We start from the raw sequence: 23491 nt of genomic DNA, 5'->3' as shown, positions 1-23491 counted from the left end.
CACGCATTATTTGCTTTTACATTGATTCCTATGGGAAAAATTGCTTCTTCTTACAAACTTTTCTACTTGGTCACATAACAAATTAAGTTCATAAGGAGAGGTACCACTGTACCTTTATTCCTTCACCCAAAGCACAGCTGATTGGCTCCTAGCTACTGAACATGGGCAGAAGCAAAATTGAATGAGGGGTCACAATGTGAACCAGTGGTGAAGATAAGTGGAACCCACTCCTGCAACCCTCTAATGTTTGTTAGCAGGGCTTGTTGTTACTGAACAGTGGTGCTCAAAGTTTTCTAAAAATGAGTTTAGAGCAGAGTTGCCAAACAGATTTCCCTTTGAGAATTTTTCGAGTGGGTGATCCATGAATTAACCTTTCAATAAGTGTTTGTTAAAAGATTTAGAATTCTGCATGAACCTCTCTATCTGTCCTTCAGTTTCCAGGCAGAAGCTTAATTGCTGATTTTTTTTATTTAAAAAAAAATATTTTTTCACTAACTTCACATATTTTTTCACCAACATCCATATATACAGCATGAATCATAACAAAACATAATTATACATTATTATCAATGTACCATAAGCAAACATCCTAATTTTACACCTTTTGTACTTTTATTGCCCATCTGTTTTTCCTCAATATTTCATACTAGTCCCTTCCTAAAATGAGGCTATAGAGCTCTGTACACCAAAACAGATTAGATTAGATTTATTGGATTTATATGCCGCCCCTCTCCGCAAACTTGGGGCGGCTCACAACAAAGTAAAAACAATACATAATAGCAAATCCAATACCCACCAATCCAATTACAATTTTAAGACAACTAGGCACAAGAACATTTTTCCCCCAAACACCATAATTCTGCTAAAAAAATAATTCCCTTACCACTGTAAAACTATTCACTAAGGCTGCATTACTATTACAGTTAGTCAAGGGTTTATTAATTGCTAGTATAATGGTTTTTTTACTGTTTTTTAATTTATATTAGACTTTTCAACATTGTATTGTATTATTGTTGTAAGCTGCCCTGAGTCCCATGGGATTGGGTGGAATAGAAGACTAAATAAGTAAGTAAGTAAGTAAGTAAGTAAGTGGATGGATGGATGGATGGATGGATGGATGGATGGATGGATGGATAGAGAGAGAGAGAGAGAGAGGAAGGCAGGCAGGCACTATTAGTCTTCTCATTGTTCTTATTACCCATCTCCTCCCACTTATGACTGTATGACTATAACTGATTGCTTGTATCCTTACGATTTAACTAATATTAATATTGATTTTTTCCCCCTGATTGCTTATTTGACACCTATGACAATCATTAAGTTTGTACCTCATGATTCTTGATGAATATGTCTTTTCTTTTATGTACACTGAGAGCATATGCACCAAAGACAAATTGCTTGTGTGTCCAATCATACTTGGCCAATAAAAAATTATATTATATTCTGTTCTGTTCTAATTCTATTCTAATTCTGTTCTATTGCTACAAGCCTATGAGAAACAGTAGAATTTCCTCTTTTTTAAGGGGCATGTCCCATTTTCCCACAGTAGAAAAAGTGGCAGGCCTGAAGGCCCCAGGGTAAAAGCCCAAGTCTGACAAGAACTTAATTTGGAGAACCATCTTTCAGCTGTGGCGAGGGGGGCGTTTGCCCAGGTTCGCCTGGTGTACCAGTTGCGACCCTATCTGGACCGGGACTCACTGCTCACAGTCACTCATGCCCTCATCACCTCGAGGTTCGACTACTGTAATGCTCTCTACATGGGGCTACCTTTGAAAAGTGTTCGGAAACTTCAGATCGTGCAGAATGCAGCTGCGAGAGCAGTCATGGGCCTACCTAGGTAGGCCCATGTTTCACCAACACTCTGCAGTCTGCATTGGTTGCCGATCAACTTCTGGTCACAATTCAAAGTGTTGGTTATGACCTTTAAAGCCCTTCATGGCACTGGACCAGAATATCTCCGAGACCGCCTGCTGCCGCACGAATCCCAGCAACTGATTTGGTCCCACAGAGTGGGCCTTCTCCGGGTCCCGTCAACTAAACAATGTCAGTTGGCGGGCCCCAGGGGAAGAGCCTTCTCTGTGGCAGCCCCGACTCTCTGGAACCAACTCCCCCCGGAGATTAGAACTGCCCCTACTCTCCTTGCCTTTCGTAAGCTCCTTAAGACCCACCTGTGTCGTCAGGCATGGGGGAACTGAGACATCTCCCCCGGGCATATACAATTTATGAATGGTATGTGTGTATGTATGTGTGTTTAGAAAATGGGGTTTTTTAAATGTTTTTAGTAGAAATTTAGATTTGTTGTAAATTGTTTTTTTTCACTTTGTTGTGAGCCGCCCCGAATCTGTGGAGAGGGGCGGCATACAAATTAAATAAATAAATAAATAAATAAATAAATAAATAAATAAACAAACAAACAAACAAACAAACAAACAAACAAACAAACAAACAAACAAATAAATAAATAAATAAATAAATAAATTTGTCCCTCATTCTTCTTGATTTGCTATATCTTCTGTTAAAAGAATTGCCCACCAATGAACATGTTGAAATTATGAAAAAAAAATAATCCACAAAATATTTCTGGATAGCACTCTCTTTTTTTAGCAGTTTATTGGTACATTTTCATTTAGCATACACATGTGCTTTGTGAACAGAGCATTTGTCTGGGTTAGCTTACATAATAATACTTTCCTCGCTCCTAATTCCTAAATGGTTATGCAACCATTTATAAAATAAATCCCATGTTCGAAAACTGTATCTTCTTTTTCTTTTATCTCTAATGTCAGTCTATCCATTTCTGCACAATCTAATATTTTTTTAATTACATCTTCTTCGGTTGGCATCTCCTCATTTTTCCAATACTGTGCAAATGCAATTTTTGCTGCTGTCAAGAAAAGGATTAAATACAAATTCCCCTTATCATCCTTTTCTAGTTTTATACCTAGCAAAAAATATTTCTGGCTTATACTAATGTATATGCAGCTTTCACATTTTTTTCTAAACATGTATATAGTTTTGTCCAATATTTCTTTGCTTTCACACATGCCCACCACATGTGCCTGGTATCTGATTACGATTCCAGCATTTTGCAGACATGTTTTTAAACATATTTGCTAGTCTCACCAGTGGTAAGTGTCACCTGTAGTGTTGGGCGAACCCAACGAAGTTTGGGTTCGGCAAACTCACCCAAACTTTGCCGTGAAATTCGGGTGAGTTTGCCAAACCTGAACCCAAACCCAAACAGCAGCAAGCTGCTGCGGCATCCTTTTCTGTAAAAATAAAGGAGGTGGGGAATTCCTTTTATTTTTACAGAAAAGGATGCCGCAGTGGCACTGCAAGCAAAAGTAGGTGGGGAATCCCATGAGGGGATTACAGGGGTGGGGCTTTGATGTCACAGAGGCTCCTTCCTGGCCGGCCGAAATGGGGAGGAAGGAGTCTCCGTGACATCAAAGCCCCGCCCCTTGAATCCCATTGTGGGATTCCCCACCTCCTTTTGCTTGCAGCACCGCAAGCAAAAGGAGGTGGGGAATCCCACAATGGGATTCCCCACTCTCCTCCCAGGCAGCGGTGTTTCGCGGTATTTGAGTGAACGCCAAACCCGAACTTTACCCGAACTTTTTAAAAAGTTCGGGTTCGGATTCGGCATGCTGAACACTGCAAAGTTCAGCACAAACCCGAACTTTGAAATTTCGGTTTGCCCAACACTAGTCACCTGTAAAACATTTTATACATTTAAAAATATATATATATGTAGTTGCTGTTGTCAACTTACAGTTTCTTTCCCGATACTAAGAAGTAACTTAGAACTAAAGAAACATTTCCTGACTGTCAGAACAATTAACCAGTGGAACATCTTGCCTCCAGAAGTTGTGAATGCTCCAACACTGGAAGTTTTTAAGAAGATGTTGGATAATGATCTGTCTGAAGTAGTCTAGGGTTTCCTGCCTAAGCAGGGGGTTGCACTAGAAGACCTCCAAGGTCCCTTCCAACTCTGTTGTTGTTATTTGTTGTTTGTTAACACTCTTATGGGGTTTTCCAGGGAACGGATGTGTTTGTCTTTGATCAGTCAGGTGCTTGAGTTCCACAAAAATGGAATTAATTTAGGAAAAAGATATTTTGCAAAAGGAAGCTTGCAAGTGGGTTAGTAGTGAACTGTGACAGATGAAATGAATGCCTGGCCTGGTTTGTTTGTGCTGAAGATTGATATCAGCAATTAGACAGACAAAAAGATAGGAGAAGAAAGAAACGCTATGTTATATTACAATCTCATTTATATTTATATGTGTGTGTATAAATAATGTGTTTGAATTAATGTCAAGGTCCACTGAAAACAAATAACTGCATTGCTGTCTGCACACCTCCACACGTTAAAAAGTCCTTGAGAAATGCTTATATTACCTTTTATACAGAGTAGGTGAGTCCAGAGTTCAAGTACGATACATCACATTTCACGGTCTCTGTTCTGTCTGGGTGCCCCCAGACTTCAACACCAACTGAAAAAAGCAGCCAGACACGCTGGTAAAAGCAAAGGCACTTTATAGTTGGAAAAACAAACACAGAGAAAAACCTGTTCTTCCCAACAGACAGGCTATGAGGCTTCACAGCAGAGTCATGACGGCCAGACAATACAGCAGACTTCTTGCTGGCACACACACCACTGTAGAGAATAAGACCCACGTCTTTCCCCCCAAGGTTTCAGCCTTCAGGGCCACAAGCCAGAGTCAGAAACGCCAAAGATCACAGCCAGGTCCCAGGACTCCCAAAGATAATACTCCACAATACAGGAAGGGTGGGTCTGCCTTTTCATCCTTTCTGGGGAGAACCACACCCAAACCCAGCTGTTGCCTATTTAGGGCTGGAAATACCTGGCTAATTGTCCCCTTCCTTGTGCTGCTCTTCTCTGCCTGAGATCGATGATGGCTTGTGCATTTTCATCCAAGAACTCCAGGCTGCTTGCTGGGGAGAGCTCCACCCCAGGGGACTCAGGCTGTTCTCCCTCTCCCTCGGCCTGATATTCCTCCTCCCCGTCTGCCTGGGCCTCCTCCTCCTGTTCCTCATCCTCCCCCTCTGAGCATGGAGCCGGCAGAGGTTCAGCCGTTCCCTGAGGAGCCTCAGACGGAATCACAACAGTCTCTAGACCAGTGGTCCCCAAACTATGATGCGCGGGCCGCATGCGGCCCGCTGAGGCCATTTATCTGACCCGTGGGTGAGTGACAGGAGCACATCTAATTTTCCATGAATAAAATGTGGTATTTTGTTAGTAATTAATATCAATCATCAAAAAAGTTGCAAATGTTTTTTTTCTAATTTTATCATCCAGTTACATTCATTTTCTTTTAATTAAATTCCCTCCTCAAAAAAGTACAACACCAATTATATTTCTAACTTATTAACCATTATGCCAAAGTGCTTCCTTATTTCTTTATCCATTTTTCTATAAGCCAAGAAAACCTTGTATAGCCAATCAGATATTAACAAAAGAAAATTAAAAACAAAACATAAATATATATGAATTTCAGACCTCTCCCCCCCTCTAAATAGTACGTTACCATTTCGTTTTTTACTTTAAAGTAAGGTATGTGCAGTGTGCATAGGAATTTGTTCATGGTTTTTTTTAATAGTCCGGCCCTCCAACAGTTCGTGGGATAGTGAACTGTCCCCCTGTGTAAAAAGTTTGGGGACCCCTGCTCTAGACTCCTCTCTCACGACTTTAATGTGATATTTTTTTTCTTTTACTCATGAAAATTATTTATTTATTTATTTATTTGCTTGTTTTTTCTTTGTTTGTTTATTTATTTATTTATTTATTTTGTTAAACAAGTATAGAATTATAGTTTGTATTAACATAACATAAGTAGAAAGTAGTGATAGAAAGGATAAAAAGACAGTAGGACAGGGATGGTAAGCACAATGGTGCACTTATGCACCATTGCGCAAGTTGTAAATTATGCTTAAAGTAAAAGTCTCTTCTATTTGAGCTCAACTCCTAGTGATTAAATGGACTGATCCTTATCACAAGAGATGAAAGTTTTATTTCATTTAAACAATATACCATATTTTTCAAGGTATAAGATGCTCCGAAATATAAGGGGCACCTATCTTTTTTCGGGAGGAATGAAAGGGAGGGAATCTGCCTCTACCTCTGCCTCCCAGCAATTTGCCTGCTTGCAGCAAACAGCCTTTTTAAGTTTCACTTTCAGTTTCAGCACAACCTGATTAGCACAAGGGGAGGGGGAAATCTGCCTCTGCCTCCCCACAACCTGAAACAGCTGATGATTGGAAGGCTGATCCAACTGACAGTCACCTGCTTGTGCTAATCAGGCTGTGCTGAAGTTGAAGCTGAAACTTGTTGTTTGCTTCAAAGAGATAAATTGCTGGGAGACAGAGGCCAAAGGGTGGAGGGGCTACATTCGGTGTATAAGATTTCCACCCTCTTTTAGGGAAGAAAAAGTGTGTCTTATACTCCCAAAAATACTACCCTGGAATATACCATTAATCTCTCGCCCAACACTATAGGTAGAGTCATATAGCAATACCAATAGCACTTACACAATCTGAAGTTAGTTGGGGGAAAGATCAAAAGCAACATGAGAAAATATTATTTTACTGAAAGAGTAGTAGATCCTTGGAACAAACTTCCAGCAGACGTGGTAGATAAATCCACAGTAACTGAATTTAAACATGCCTGGGATAAACATATATCCATCCTAAGATAAAATACAGAAAATAGTATAAGGGCAGACTAGATGGACCATGAGGTCTTTTTCTGCCGTCAGACTTCTATGTTTCTATGTTTCTATATACTGCTTCACAGTGCTGGCACCTCATTTTACTGACTGTGAAAGGATAGAAGGCTGAATCATCCATGAGCCTGGTGAGATTCAAACTGCCAGATTGCAGGCAGCCAGCAGGCAGCAGAAATAGCCAGCAGTACTGCATTCTAACCACTGTGTCACCGTGGCTGGCAGAACATTTATTTGTTTGTTTGTTTGTTTGTTTGTTTGCTTGCTTGCTTGCTTGCTTGCTTGCTTGCTTGCTTATTCATTCATTCATTCATTCATTCCCATTCATTCATTCATTCATTCATTCATTTGATTTCTATAAGAAATCTAATACCTCTAAAATATGAAACTTTCCAAAAAAACAAGACTCCATGAACACTCGCATCCAATCCAATCATGTCTCATATCGGCTGGAGACAATCTTATCACTCACGGCCCCCACGCCTGCCGGCAAAGGTAGGTTTTAGGCTTATATACTGCCCCATAGCAGTTTACAGCACTCTCTGGGTGGTTTACAATGTCAACATTAATTGCGTATTGACCTCCAACAATCCATGTTCTCATTTTACCAACTTCATAAGAATGGATGGCTACGTTAACCTTGAACCCCGGTAGGATCAAATTCCAGCCTGTGGGCAGAGTTTGTCTATAGTACTGCACTTAATAATTGTCCATCAATACAATAATAAATAAATGTGACATCATATGACTGTGCCAAGTTATAACATCAGTCCCAGCAGTTCCAGTTGCAATTGTTAAGCAATTTTCACATTTCTTGCCTAAGATATAGGAGAGCAATAGGACAGGGGACGGAAGGCACTTTAGTGCACTTGTACTCACCCCTTACTGACCTCTTAGGAATCTGGATAGGTCAACCGTAGATAATCTAAGGGTAAAGTGTTGGGGGGTTTGGGGATGACACTATGGAGTCCGGTAATGAGTTCCCTGCTTCGACAACTCGGTTACTGAAGTCATATTTTTTACAGTCAAGTTTGGAGCGGTTAATATTAAGTTTAAATCTGTTGTGTGCTCTTGTGTTGTTGTGGTTGAAGCTGAAGTAGTCGCCGACAGGCAGGACGTTGCAGCATATGATCTTGTGGGCAATACTTAGATCTTGTTTAAGGCGTCTTACTTCTAAACTTTCTAGGCCCAGGATTGAAAGTCTAGTCTCGTAGGGTGTTCTGTTACGGGTAGAGGAGTGAAGAGCTCTTCAGGTGAAGTATCTTTGGACATTTTCAAGGGTGTTGATGTCTGAGATGCGATATGGGGGCTGGACTATAAGATCTCCAAGGTCCCCTCCAACTCTGTTATTACATTCTATTTACAATTTACTTGAATAGAATTTTCAGAGTAGCCCAAAATTAAAACTCAGTCAAAACCCTTTTGTATTTTATATCGCTGTAGTTAAAGGGAAATTGAGTTCTTGTCATTAAACTGTACTTTTAGTGATTTAAAATCTATAAATTATATTGATCTAGTGTATGTCTACTTCTGATAAACTCTTAACATTTTGAAGCCAAACGAATAAGATTTAGAAAGGGAAAAAAAAAACCTGTGACATGGCTTTGGTTTTGTGCATGATGTGTCACTGTTATCTCCTCGTAAGACATCACTCTTGGAAACTGATTTGGCTCCTCTCAACAAGGAACACAACATAGAAGAAGCAGTTTTAACACTCTGCTGTGAAGACAGGACAAAATGAAATTAAAAAACCATGCTTTGTTTAACATGGTTTTAGAATAGATTTAGATGGTAGAATAAAAAGAAGTTAGGCATGCAAGACACATAAGCTAAATATTAGCATCTAATTTAAAGTCCCCGATTTTCTATCCGCCCAGTAAGGACATCCATCCATCCATCCATCCATCCATCCATCCATCCATCCATCCATCCATCCATCCATGGAGATTCTCAGGTCATGCTTGACTCAAAGGTGCTTTTTCAAAAAGCCACTGGACGTCCTTGTTTTCCTTGAAGACATTTTGCTTCTTGTCCAAGAAGCTTGTTCAGTTCTGAAGTAGTGGTATGTGAGTAATATTAGTTCATTTGTTAATTAATTAATTCAGCTATCAAGGCTGCTCAACTCCACCACAAGTCGGGTCAGCCTGAAGATAAAATTTAAATGTATTAAAAGGAAAGAAAACATCAGGGGGAAAACAATCATGCCCAAAACAGACAGCATGGTTCTAATCAATATTATTATTATTATTATTATTATTATTATTATTATTATTATTATTATTATTAATAATAATAATAATAATAATAATAATAATTAGATTTGTATGCCGCCCCTCTCCGCAGACTCGGGGCGGCTCACAGCAGTGATAAAACAGTATACAATGGCAAATCTAATATTAAGTCTAAAATAACAATTTTACATTAAAAACCTAAAAAAACCCTTATATAAAAACATACAAAAACATTCCATACATAAAACTACATAGGCAAGGGGAGATGTCTTAGTTCCCCCATGCCTGATGGCAGAGGTGGGTTTTAAGAAGTTTACGAAAGGCAAGGAGGGTGGGGGCAGTCCTAATCTCCGGGGGGAGCTGGTTCCAGAGGGTCGGGGCTGCCACAAAGAAGGCTCTTCCCCTGGGTCCTGCCAAACGGCATTGTTTAGTCAACGGGACCCAGAGAAGGCCAACTCTGTGGGACCTAACCGGCTGCTGGGATTCGTGCAGCAGAAGGCGGTCTCGCAGATATTCTGGTCCGGTGTAATTAGTAATTAAGGTCGCAGAGCTGGGTTCGTTAACTTTTGACGACCTGCTGACCTGTAAGAGACAGGAGTTCAGGAAAAGATAGCTTGTTTAGACAATTTTTATACCTTGTGAAGGGAAAAAAACAAACAAAAGACCAAAAGCAGAGCAATGCATGTTAACTGACTGTAATGGCAAACACATGATACACACAGAGAGATGGTCTTGGTCTCAAAGTTTCTTTTCCATTGCCATTGTAACTGCAATTACAGTTTTAAGTTTAAAAAAAATCCAAAAGAACCCCAATATATAAAAAACAAGCACACAATCGAATCATACACAAAAACTACATGGGCAAGGGGGAGATGTTTCAATTCCCCCATGCCTGATGGCAGAGGTGGGTTTTAAGGAGTTTCCGAAAGGCAAGGAGGGTGGGGGCAATCCTAATCTCTGGGGGGAGCTGGTTCCAGAGGGTCGGAGCCACCACAGAGAAGGCTCTTCCCCTGGGTCCCGCCAGACGACATTGTTTAGTCGACAGGACCCGGAGAAGGCCAACTCTGTGGGACCTAACCGGTCGCTGGGATTCGTGCAGCAAAAGGCAGTCCCAGAGATTTTTTTTTCTAAGTTTTTCTAAGCTTACGAGGAGTACTGGCCTCAGGTCATCCAGCTGACATTGTGTTTAAGGTGGGACAGTCATTTTACCTACAGTATTTTTTGGAGTATAAGACACACTTTTCCCCTCCCTAACAGAGGCTGATAATTTGTCAGCGTCTTATATTCTGAATGTAGCTTTTTTCCCAGTGCTAATGATCTTCCCAGCTCTTACCTTGCAGGCTCTTTCACTGTTTCCCTCTGTGAAGAATGTTTTCCAAGCCCTAAGTCTTTGCAGGGTTTTTTCCATTGCTCTGCTTGCTCCGAATGTTTTTTTTTTCCAGGTGCTCATCATGTTCCCAGCTCTTACTGGCTTGCAAGCTCTTTCATTGTTACTCTCTCCAAATAAAGTTTTTTTAAAGCCCTAACCAGGGGTTAAAATAATGTGCTGAAGCTGACCAGATTAAGGACACTAGCCAGATTTATTTATTTATTTATTTATTTATTTATTTATTTATTTATTTATTTATTTATTTATTTATCTATCTATCTATCTATCTATCTATCTATCTATCTATCTATCTATCTATCTATCTATCTATCTATCAATATCAATTTGATTGATTGATTGATTGGTTGATTGATTGATTGATTGGATTTGTATGCCGCCCCTCTCCGGAGACTCAGGGTGGCTAACAGCAATAATAAAACAATGTACAATAATAATCCAATAAATACTAAAAATGATTAAAAACCCATTAATATAAAGAACCAAACATACATACAGACATACCATACATGAAATTATAAAGGCCCAGGGGGAAAGAGCATCTCAATTCCCCCATGCCTGGCAGCAGAGGTGGGTTTTAAATAGCTTACGAAAGGCAAGGAGGGTGAGGGCAATTCTAATCTCTGGGGGCAGTTGGTTCTAGAGGGCCGGGGCCGCCACAGAGAAGGCTCTTCCCCTGGGTCCCGCCAAGCGGCATTGTTTAGTTGACGGGACCCGGAGAAGACCCACTCTGTGGGACCTAACTAGTCGCTGGGATTCATGCAGCAGAAGGCGGTCCCTGAGATAATCTGGTCCGGTGCCATGAAGGGCTTTATAGGTCATAACCAACACTTTGAATTGTGACCGGAAACTGATCGGCAACCAATGCAGACTGCGGAGTGTTGGTGTTACATGGGCATATTTGGGAAAGCCCATGATTGCTCTTGCAGCTGCATTCAGATGAATATTTGGTAAGCAGATTCTTCTCCCTATTTTCCTACCCAAAAACTAAGGTGCGTCTTATACTCCAGTGAGTCTTATACTCTGAAAAATATGGTACCTCGGAAGGATGGGTCAACTGGCTCCCAAATAACACTACCATATTGAAAAGTAGGTACTGATCCCAACAGGTTGTAAATTTCTGCTTTCAGCCATAATGGGAGGGGAATAATAAAAGGCATAAGAAAAGCCACTCAGACAGGTTCGGATTTTCAAATTATCAGGATAATAAATGGATGTGTTCCACTGCATGTTGCTCCATTAAAGCAGCATGACTTTGGAAGGAATGGCTTATTTTGTTGGAATGTTTCTTGAACAAGAACTTTTTGCTGTTGTTGTAATGATGATGATAATAATAATAATGCTTGTGCCTAGTTCTCCATGGTTTGTAATAGCTGGGACAAGAATGCATTAACAATCTTCTTGACATATTTAATTTACTTTTTTTCCCTTGCTGTTTATGGATGGTTTATGGTCGAGCTCTTTCATGTGATTCTTCCATTTGAATTTAGAACAATAGCTTAACACACCAGCCTTCTTCATTTTTTAGAAAAAGCAATGTATTAGATTTTGAACATTGCAACCTGTTAGAATTCGAAATGCCGCTTTTCAAGCTGAAAACAATCATTCTGAGTGCAAGACAACTGTTTCACAAAAAAATAGATTCCTTCAATCATTATGGATGCTGAATGCTTTTTGAATGATCAAAGTGGTTCATTTTCAGTTGCATTCTAAGCAACTCTGTCAAGCTCAAAACAGGGAGGTGTTTTGAATGCAAAATATTTTGTAGATCCCTAAATTCTTTTTAAAAAATGGAATAAAAACTGAAGTGAACTATCTGGAAAGAGATCTATTGTTTACATAGAAACCCCTCTTAGCAGTAGCGATTGCGAAAGAGACCTCGGAGTCTTGGTGGACAATCAACTAAACATGAGCCAACAATGTGCAGCAGCAGCTAAAAAAGCCAACACAATCCTAAGCTGCATCAACAGGGGAATACACTCCAAGACCAGGGAAGTCTTAATACCACTCTACTATGCCCTGGTACGACCACACCTGGAGTACTGTATTCAGTTCTGGTCACCACACTTCAAAAGACATATTGAAACTCTGGAGAAGGTGCAAAAAAGAGCAACCAAGATGATTAAGGGATTGGAAACCAAGACTTACGAAGAGAGACTGAGGGAACTGGGCATGGATAGCCTAGAGAAAAGGAGGGCCAGAGCGGACATGATAGCAGTCTACAAGTATATGAGGGGATGTCACAGAGAGGAGGGGATCACTTTATTCTTCAGGGCACCAGAGGGCCGGACGAGGAACAATGGCTGGAAGCTGACCAAGAAGAGATTCAACATGGAGATAAGGAGGAATTTCCTGACGGTCAGAGCGATCAACCAATGGAACAACCTACCAGCAGACGTTGTGAACTCCAACACTCTGGACATTTTTAAGAGAAGATTGAACTGCCACTTGACTGGTGTACTATAGGGTTCCTGCTTGGGCAGGGGGTTGAACTCGATGGCCTTCATGGTCCCTTTCAACTCTAACAATAAATAAATAAATAAAAATAAACATGTTTGTCCTCAATTGATTATTCTAGGCTTCTGGAAATATATAGGCTTTTTTCAAGTGAGAATTTATCTTAATTGGGTTCTTTTTTTTTACACATAATAGTTTCTCTCAACTTATCTAAATTTTCAAATATTGATTGTGGTAGATTTTGGAGAAATTAAAATGGCCAGAACAGTATTTGATGGTTAGAACAATATTTGATAAACCAACTCTATTCAATACACTTCAAATTTCAAATTCACAGGGCAGCTTACCCTATTTTTTGGAGCATAAGACGCACCTTGTCCATCTGAAAACAGGCTGAAAATTTGGGTGTGTCTTATACTCTGAATGTACTAAACTCTAGTGATGGGCAAACCCAATGGTGTTTGGGTTCAGCAAGTTCGGACAAACTTTATGCAAAATTCAGCCGAACCCGAACCGAACCCGAACGGGGAATCCCTCCCACAAAGAGATTCTGGGGACGGAGCTTTGACATCACCGGCAGGTTTCTAAGGACACCGCAGCGGCGCTGCAAGCAAATGGCGGTCCTTTCACGTAAGAATAAACATTTTTATTTTTACGTGAAGACCTCCCTTTGAAGGAGCTGAGGAATCCCTCCCACGAAGAGATTCCAGGGGCGGAGCTTTGACGTCACCGGCGGGTTGCTAAGGACGTCAAGATGATCACTTCCTGGATTCCATGGAATCCAGGAAGTGATCACCTTGGTGTCCTTAACAACCTGCCAGTGACGTCAAAGCTCCAAACGCCGAACACAACCCCGAACTTTGCCCAAAGTTTCAAAAAATTTCCGGTTCGTGTTCGGCATACCGAACACCGCAAAATTCGATACGGACCCAAATTGTGTGAGTTCGGTTCGCCCATCACTACTAAGCTCCCTTTGACAATCATCTGGGCCTTTTTTCAGTCCTAACAAGGCGCTAACAAGGAAGCAATCTTCTGTTTTTTGCTAGGGAAGCAAACTTCCCTTTGCCTACATTTTCTCATTGTTTCTCTCTCTGAAGAGAGAAAGAAGTGAACTGTTTTAGAAACTGATTTTTATCCCCAACCAAGGGATAAAAAGCAAACTCCTGTGCTCCAAACCAGCAAACTAATGTGCTGAGGATGACCAGATTAAGGACTAGCTAGATGAATACCTGGACGACAGATTATTTTTTCCCTATTTTCCTCTTATACTCCAGTGTGTCTTATACTCTGAAAAATATGGTAGTTAATATCATATAACAAAAGGAAGCCGAAAAAGTGGTTGCAAGGTAAAGAGAATGCAATGATTCTTGACAAAGTGGAGGACACATTTGCCTGAGTTACTATCCATCTAAATGTGGACCATCTAAAGATACGGATAGGTTCGTTTCAATTGCATCCCTTGAATAGTGTGGAATGGTTTACTATGTATCCCTTTACACACCATAAATAAATATTTACATGATGAACTATGCATTTGCATTATTGTATGGTCTTTATATGCCCTTGTGCCATTGACAAGGGCACAAGTATGAATTGCTGCATTCAAAAGAATTGCTATGAATTTTTCTATTAAAGGCTTTTTTCTTCCACCCTGCTTTAATGTTGCGGATAGTTTTGTAACATCCAAATTAAAATCTTGGTATTAATCTTGGGGGTCTGGATTAGAACCTGACCATCTACCATCTGCAGTGACACATTATTTTCCTAAATACGCTAGTACACACATCACATAAATCATGAGAATAATTTGCATTGTTTGTTTGCTTATATCTGCCATGATTGATGTAACCTCTCATTTAATAGTTGAGAAAAATGGACATCCCCTCCACTCAATCTGTTACATGGAAGCTTTACTTCTGCTAGTTAAAAAATGTAAACTGAAAACACTGAAGTCACCAGTTGATTAAATCAGTTGATTTGGTTCATTGGATTTATACGCCACCCCTCTCCAAAGACTGCGGGTGGCTTACAACATATAAAAGAAACAATATAAATATTTATTTATTTATTTATTTATTTATTTATTTATTTATTTATTTATTTATTTATTTATTTATTTATTTATTTATTCAATTTTTTATGCTGCTCTTCTCCTTAGACTCAGGGCACCTTACAACATGTTATCAATAGCACTTTTTAACAGAGCCAGCATATTGCCCCCATAATCCTGTCCTCATTTTACCCAGCTCAGAAGGATGGAAGGCTGAGTTAACCTTGAGCCGGTGATGAGATTTGAACCGCTGACCTGCGGATCTAGCAGTCAGCTTTAGTGGCCTGCAGTACTGCACTCTACCACTGTGCCACCTCGGCTCATACTAGAACATCGTGCCCCTGGAGGTGAGATCATCCCTAATCCTTCTGGACTTCTGATAGCATCTCAAAACCAGGCTCTGCAATTGTCCTGTGTCCCCAAAATGCTGTGGAAACTTGTTGGCACTTAAAATGGCTGCCATGACGTGAGGTGTGACCCTCTCACAAAACACTAGAACACTGGTATCTTGAATGGCAGGGATTCAGACAATGACTTAACAATTTTGAGTAATTCTCTGCAGCTATCTGGTGATCATTTTGAGTGCCTCCCATCAGTGTTCCCTCTAATTTTTTGGGGGGGTGGGCTGAAAAGTATAGTGTCTGAGCGGCAGTCCCTTCGGGACTGGGTAGCACAGAAATAATAAATAAATAAATAAATAAATAAATAAATAAATAAATAAATAAATAAATAAATAAATAAATAAATAAATAAATAAATAAATAAATAAATAAATAAGTCAGTCAGTCAGTCAGTCAGTCAGTCAGTCAGTCAATAAGTCAGTAAGTCAGTAAGTCAGTAAGTCAGTAAGTCAGTAAGTCAGTAAGTCAGTAAGTCAGTAAGTCAGTAAGTCAGTAAGTCAGTAAGTCAGTAAGTCAGTCAGTCAGTCAGTCAATAAGTCAGTAAGTCAGTAAGTCAGTCAGTCAGTCAGTCAGTCAGTCAATAAGTCAGTAAGTCAGTAAGTCAGTAAGTCAGTAAGTCAGTAAGTCAGTAAGTCAGTAAGTCAGTCAGTCAGTCAGTCAGTCAGTCAGTCAGTCAATAAGTCAGTAAGTCAGTAAGTCAGTAAGTCAGTCAGTCAGTAAGTCAGTAAGTCAGTAAGTCAGTAAGTCAGTCAGTCAGTCAGTCAGTCAGTCAATAAGTCAGTAAGTCAGTAAGTCAGTAAGTCAGTAAGTCAGTAAGTCAGTAAGTCAGTAAGTCAGTAAGTAAACAAACAAACAAACAAACAAATAAACAAATAAACAAATAAACAAATAAACAAACAAACAAATAAATAAATAAATAAAAAACCCACCCTGTTTTGCCTCAGAGAATTTCAAAATAAAATACTGTACTGTGTGTCTATAACAGTGAGCTCATAATAGGGCAACTCTATCAATATCAAAATGCCACTTAAATAGTTGAGCTAGTTTCAAACTAGATTTTGATTTTCTTTCTCTCTTCCTTACTCCCATTCTTTTTCTTTTTCTTTTCCTTCCTCTCTTTTTTCTATCTGTTTCTCTCTCTTCCTCTCTTCCTCTCTCTCTCCTTCCCTCTCTCTCCTTCCCTCTCGGCTTCTGGGCAGGTTTGGAAAACTCTGAGTTGATGATGATTTTTAAGTGAGCGATTGCTCACTGCTCAGCTTAGAGGGAACTATGCCTCCCATCTGGTAGCCCTGAAACATGCCCTGGGCAGAAGAAAAAACGTCACGAGTTTCCTTTAACTTCTTTTCCTTTTTTCCCCTCCCAGTTCAGTGAAAATGCTTCTAAGCTAAGCAGCAGAAAGAGTCTTCTGGACGTGTTTATTTTCTAATAAAATGAGACCAGGGGATTTGTTTCTGTGAATAAAGGTGTGTGGTGCTTTGTTCTGTGGTTTCCCTCTTATTTCCTTCCTTTTAATTAAATCTGCCTATTAAAAAAGAAAACCAGCCATGAAGCACCACACTGACTATTCCCTAACGTTTTCCCACAAATCAACAACACATTTGTGGTATTGTGTAAGTAGCTGCCCTGCTGGAAACTTCCTCCATAAATATTCACAAGTTGAGCTCAGCCTTTGATCAGTTTTAGCTGAATTGTCTGTTTTCTTTATTTCTCGCTTTAATAGTTCTGTTTTAATTGGCTTCGGCTTGCTTTACTTTATGGGCTATTTTTTTTTTCCTGAGCCTGTTTTACTTGGTGTGATTTTTTCATCTATGTCTTGTACTTTGCTGTGATCTTCTCTTTTATCTGGAAGAATAAACATGTCTTCCCCTGCAACAAAATAATTCTTGGTACAATTAATGTCAGAAATCTTCTGGTGAACAATCCAAAATGGCCGATGAACCTTGTGTGTCGTTTCTCAGAATTCTCTCCTTTCTTTTACACCAGTTTCTCTCTCCTCTTCCTTTCTAGGAGATGGCCAAGTTGATTTTGATGAATTCATGACGATCCTTGGGCCTAAACTGGTCTCCACAGAAGGACGGGATGGCTTTTTGGGCAATACAATTGACAGCATATTCTGGCAGGTTAGTGGCAAGGTGTTTTCATGTACAGTGGTACCTCTACTTACGAACTTAATTTGTTCCATGACCAGATTCTTAAGTAGAAAAGTTTGTAAGAAGAAGCAACTTTTCCCATAGGAATCAATGTAAAAGCAAATGATGTGTGTGATTGGGGAAACCACAGGGTGAGTGGAGGCCCTGTTTCCTCCCAGGAGATTCCTGGAGAGGCCCCATAGAGGCTTCTCCCTGCCTTTTCCAGCCCTGTTTCCTCCCAGGAGATTCCTAGAGAGGCCCCACAGAGGCTTCTCCCTGCCTTTTCCAGCCCTGTTTCCTCCCAGGAGATTCCTAGAGAGGCCCCACAGAGGCTTCTCCCTGCCTTTTCCAGCCCTGTTTCCTCCCAAGAGATTCCTAGAGAGGCCCCACAAAGGCTTCTCCCTGCCTTTTCCAGCCCTGTTTCCTTCCAAGAGATTCCTAGAGAGGCCCCACAGAGGCTTCTCCCTGCCTTTTCCAGCCCTGTTTCCTCCCAAGAGATTCCTAGAGAGGCCCCACAAAGGCTTCTCCCTGCCTTTTCCAGCCCTGTTTCCTCCCAGGAGATTCCTAGAGAGGCCCCACAGAGGCTTCTCCCTGCCTTTTCCAGCCCTGTTTCCTCCCAAGAGATTCCTAGAGAGGCCCCACAAAGGCTTCTCCCTGCCTTTTCTGGCTACAGTTTCAGAGGCTCGGGTTTGTAAGTGGAAAATGGCTCTTGAGAAGAGGCAAAAAAATCTTGAACATCAGATTCTAATCTAGAAAAGTTCATAAGTAGAGGCAATGCTAGGTAGAGCTATCACTGTATATATAAGTCCACAGTTGATGGACACATGATTACCTCAGAAACTTCTTATCCAAGCCGTGTTATCACTAAATGACTCAAAGTTGGTACGTTGCATTATTTCTGTATTGACACTGTGATTCACATGACGTCGTTGTGGCTTCTGCTGGGATGGGTGTCTGTCTCTTCCCTTACCTCAAATGACCTACAGTTGAAGGGATAAGGACATGCTCTGCAGGTTGCAGGTTGCCATTGAGTATGTGTTAGGACTGCAAAGGAAATGGCCGTTTGGTGGGGGAGGGGGGCCCCCTCTATGTTTGGCAACTTCCGGACTTCAACTCCCAGAATTCCTCAGATCTGAAAGTCTATGTCAGGAGTAGGCAAAGTTGGTTCTTCTATGACAGTGATGGCAAACCTATGGCACAGGTACCACAAGTGGCATGTGGAGTCATATTTGTTGGCTTGCGAGCTGTTGCCCTAGATCGGCTCCAATGTGCATCTGTGTGTCAGCCAGCTGATTTTTTGGCTCACACAGAGGCTATAGGAGGGTGTTTTTGGCTTCCAGAGAGCATCCAAAGGATCAGGGAGGGCGTTTTTACCCTCCCTTGGCTCCAAGAAAGCCTTTGGAGCCTGGGGAGGGCAAAACACAAGCCTACTGGGCCCACCAGAAGTTGGGAAACAGGCCATTTCTGACCTTCAGAGGGCCTCTGAGGAATGGGGGAAGCTGTTTTCATCCTCCCCAGGCATTGAATTATGAGTGTGAGTACTCACATATGCACAATAGTGCTCACCCACACTATTTTGGCACACGAGGAAAAAAAGGTTCGCCATCACTGTTCTATTACATGTGGACTTCAACTCCCAGAATTCCAGAGTTAGCAGGATTGGCTCAGGAATTCTGGGAGTTGAAGTCCACAAGTCCTAGAAGAGCCAACTTTGCCTACCCCTGGCCTATGAAAAGTATTTCTTGGGATATTTTTTAAATCTTTAGAGCCATGGTGGCACACTGGTTAGAATGCAGTATTGCTGGCTGACTCTGTTCACTGCCAGGAGTTTGATCCAGACGGGGTCAAGGTTGACTCATCCTTCCATCCTTCCATCCTTCCAAGTCAGTAAAATGAGGAGCCAGATTGTTAGGGGCAATAGGCTAACTCTGTAAACCATTTAGAGATTGCTGCAAAGCACTGTGGATCGGGATATAACTCCAAGTGCTATTGCTATTGCTATCTTTTCCTTGGTTTCATTGAAAACATTGTACGTTAGAGATAATCACAGACTGATGGAAACACGAATGTCCAAGATAGGAGAATCTCTCACACCCCTTTGTCTATTTTATTTTATAATTGAGGTTCAGTGTGAGAACTCTGTGCCTTTCCTTTGAGAATTCCATCCTTGGGTTGGGTAAATCTAAAAGAAAAGTTTAGAAAAACGATTGAAAAGATCACATAGATAGAAAGGCATGGTCGTCAGCGGATGCTAGGTGACATAAATCAGATCTCATTAAGGAAATCTTGGTGTGACTTGCGTTACACGAAGAGAGAGTGACTTTTAGTAATGCTCGTTTTTATTTGCAGCAGGGAGTGAAATGGCTCTTATCTACGCATTCAAAAAAATCTAGTTTCCTGCTGTTTTTATTTGTCTCGTTTCTATTAAGAGGGTTTAAAATGTGCTTTGATTTTATTTCACGACTTCTGTAGTTATTCATTCTGAATTGCCTGCGAAAAGGGTGGGCGTGGAGATAAAGATACCAAATTATTGTTTTACAACTTTTAAGTTGTGTGGACTTCAATTCCCTGAATTCCTCAGCCAGCCTGAAATAAAGGAATATTAGTTTGAATTCTAGAGTTACAAAGTTGATTAAAAATCATTCAGTGTAAATTCCAATTTTCACTGAGTTTTAGTGGATTTATTTAGAGGCAAGGAAGCTAAGGAAGCTCAAAAGGATTGATCACCTAATATCAACTAATATTGTTGTGTTCAGCCGGGCTCTATGGTATGAGCCTCCCGAAAATTCAAGGGTAAAAAATTCAGACACACACACACTTGAAAAGGGGAAGATTTCGTAGGGAAGGTTTGCCTATTTGCCGATGACTCTAAAGTATGCAATAGGGTTGATATTCCTGAAGGCATCTGTAATATGGTAAATGATTTAGCTTTACTAGATAAATGGTCAAAGCAATGGAAACTGCAGTTTAATGTTTCCAAATGTAAAATAATGCACTTGGGGAAAAGGAATCCTCATTCTGAGTATTGTATTTGCAGTTCTGTGTTAGCAAAAACTTCAGAAGAAAAGGATTTAGGGGAACTGATTTCTGACAGTCTCAAAATGGGTGAACAGTGCAGTCAGGCGGTAGGGAAAGCAAGTAGGATGCTTGGCTGCATAGCTAGAGGTATAACAAGCAGGAAGAGGGAGATTATGATCCGGCTATATAGAGTGCTGGTGAGACCACATTTGGAATACTGTGTTCAGTTCTGGAAACCTCACCTACAAAAAGATATTGACAAAATTGAACGGGTCCAAAGACAGGCTGCAAGAATGGTGGAAGGTCTTAAGCATAAAACATATCAGGAAAGACTTCATGAACTCAATCTGTATAGTCTGGAGGACAGAAAGAAAAGGGGGGACATGATCGAAACATTTAAATATATTAAAGGGTTAAATAAGGTCCAGGAGGGAAGTGTTTTTAATAGGAAAGTGAACACCAGAACAAGGGGACACAATCTGAAGTTAGTTGGGGGAAAGATCAAAAGCAACATGAGAAAATATTATTTTACTGAAAGAGTAGTAGATCCTTGGAACAAACTTCCAGCAGACGTGGTAGATAAATCCACAGTAACTGAATTAAAACATGCCTGGGATAAACATATATCCATCCTAAGATAAAATACAGAAAATAGTATAAGGGCAGACTAGATGGACCATGAGGTCTTTTTCTGCCGTCAGACTTCTATGTTTCAAAAACAATGTTTTTTATCACAAAATTCAAAAGAAACAAAGCACCCTTTTTGTATTGCAAAGAGCGCTTTTCCCAAAACAAACTTGTAGGCTGTAAAAACCCCTTAACCCTGCTGTTAACTTCGGGTCTGTGAAACCCATTTTCGAACTCTGTCTCCGGTTTGTCTGTTGTACAGCTGTTTGCACTCAGGGACTTCAGGAGGCTTCCCTGAACCCTCTGGAGTGCAAAATAACAGCACAACTCTGGGTGTGCTCCTATAACCTATTCCACAACCTAGCAACTGCCATGGCTTATTGGAATAACAATCAGGTTGTAGATGCACTTAAGAGGTAAAGAGATAGCTAGGTCTACCCATAAGCAAATGCTCTCACTCAAGTTCCAACAAAGGTAGGATTAGCCCTCGACCATAATAGGAAATGCCAAAAGCCCCTTCATCATATCATCACCCAGCAAAATTCAACCATTTGCATGGTCCCATGGGAGTCTGACAACCACCTATGTGTGTAAGTATTGGTGTACAGTGTTCCCTCGATTTTCGCGGGTTCGAACTTCGCGAAAAGTCTATACCACTGTTTTTCAAAAATATTAATTAAAAAATACTTTGCGTTTTTCCCCCCTATACCACGGTTTTTTCTGCCCGATGACGTCATATGTCATCACCAAACTTTCGTCCACCTTTAATAAATATTTTTTTAAAATAAACTTTAATAAAGAAACATGGTGAGTAATAATCTAAATGGTTGCTAAGGGAATGGGAAATTGCAATTTAGGGGTTTAAAGTGTTAAGGGAAGGCTTGTGATACTGTTCATAGTCAAAAATAGTGTATTTACTTCCGCATCTCTACTTCGCGGAAATTGGAACGCATCCCCCGCGAAAATCGAGGGAACACTGTATGTATGTATGTATGTATGTATGTATGTATGTATGTATTGTATGTATATGCATATGTATATACAGGAATATTAGTTGATAATAGGTGATCAATTCTTTTGAGCTTCCTTAGCTTCCTTGCCTCTAAATAAATCCACTAAAGCTATATAAGACTTGGAATTTACACTGTGAATGATTTTTAATCAATTATGTAAATCTGGAATTCAAACTAATATTCCTTTATTTCAGGCTAGCTGAGGAATTCAGGGAATTGAACTTAAAAGTTGTAAAATAACAATTTGGTATCTTTATCTCCCCACCCACCCTTTTTGCAGGCAATTCACAATGAATAACTACAGAAGTCGTGAAATAGAATCAAAGCACATTTTAAACCCTCCTAATAGAAACAAGACAAATAAAAACAGCAGGAGACCAGATTTTTTGAGTGCGTAGATAAGAGCCATTTCTCTCCCTGCTGCATTTTTCCAAACTTCTGGTTTGCTTGTTTGGCTGATTTTTACGTCCCAAGCTTCGGTGCGGCCTGTGCACATGCTCGGGGATGGAGAGGATTGTGTGCATGCAAAAGGCCAACACAGAGGGGATGTGCATGTATGCTAGCACACCCATACACCTTCTTTTGGCACACGAACCAAAAAAGGTTCACCATCACTGGCTATTATATTGTGTATAAGAGAATAAAACTAAATTAAAACAAGTTCCTGTTCCAGCACCACCTTGTGGTAAACTCCTCGAACTGCAGGTAACATTTTCTTACTGAACTTCAAAGGGACCTTCTTTGGAGGAGGAGGATTATATATACACAGTCATACCTCGTCTTACGAACCTAATTGGTTCCAGGGGGAGGTTCGTAAGACGAAAGGTTCGTAAGACGAAACATTGTTTCCCATAGGAAACAATGTAAAGTCAATTAATCTGTGCAACCAAAAAAAAAACCTGCAAAAAAACCGCTGCCGCCCAGCTTCTCAGCGACCTCCCGAACGCCGAACGCCAAACCCGAACTTCTGGGTTTGGAGTTCGGGAGGCTGCCGAGAAGCCCCAGGCTGTTTTAAAAGGTGACAGCCGGGCGGCGGGGCTTCCCAGCAGCCTCCGAACACCGAACGCGGAAGTTCGGGTTTGGCGTTCGGCTTCGGGAGACGGCTGGGAAGCCGCCCGGCTGTTTTAAAAGGTCACAGCTGGGCTGGGGGGCTCCCCAGCAACCTCCTGAACCCCAAACTTTTGCCGAACTTCCGGGTTCGGGGTTCGGGAGGTTGCTGGGAAGCCCCCCAGCCCGGCTGTGACTTTTTAAAACAGCCGGGGGGCTTCCCAGCAGCCTCCCGAACCCCGAACCCGGAAGTTTGGGTTTGGCGTTCGTAACACGAAAAAAGTTCGTAAGAAGAGGCAATTTTTTTCTGAACCCCGGGTTCGTATCTTGAGTTGTTCATAAGACGAGGGGTTCGTATCTTGAGGTACCACTGTGTGTGTGTGTATGT

General features: G+C 40.8%; 1 protein-coding gene across 2 annotated transcripts in view; it reads left to right on the top strand.

The window, feature by feature from the left end:
* Positions 1-23491, top strand: part of CALN1 (calneuron 1) — a 404827-nt gene that overhangs the window by 317624 nt on the left and 63712 nt on the right. For both annotated transcript variants that reach the window (XM_070735234.1, XM_070735235.1), the window contains one exon: positions 17277-17389. In XM_070735234.1, the coding sequence (XP_070591335.1) occupies positions 17277-17389 (113 nt within the window). The remainder of the gene's footprint in view (positions 1-17276; positions 17390-23491) is intronic.

Source organism: Erythrolamprus reginae, chromosome 1, assembly GCF_031021105.1.
Source record: "Erythrolamprus reginae isolate rEryReg1 chromosome 1, rEryReg1.hap1, whole genome shotgun sequence".
Classification (NCBI taxonomy): Eukaryota; Metazoa; Chordata; class Lepidosauria; order Squamata; family Dipsadidae; genus Erythrolamprus; species Erythrolamprus reginae.
This window is presented reverse-complemented; position numbering and strand designations above follow the sequence as displayed.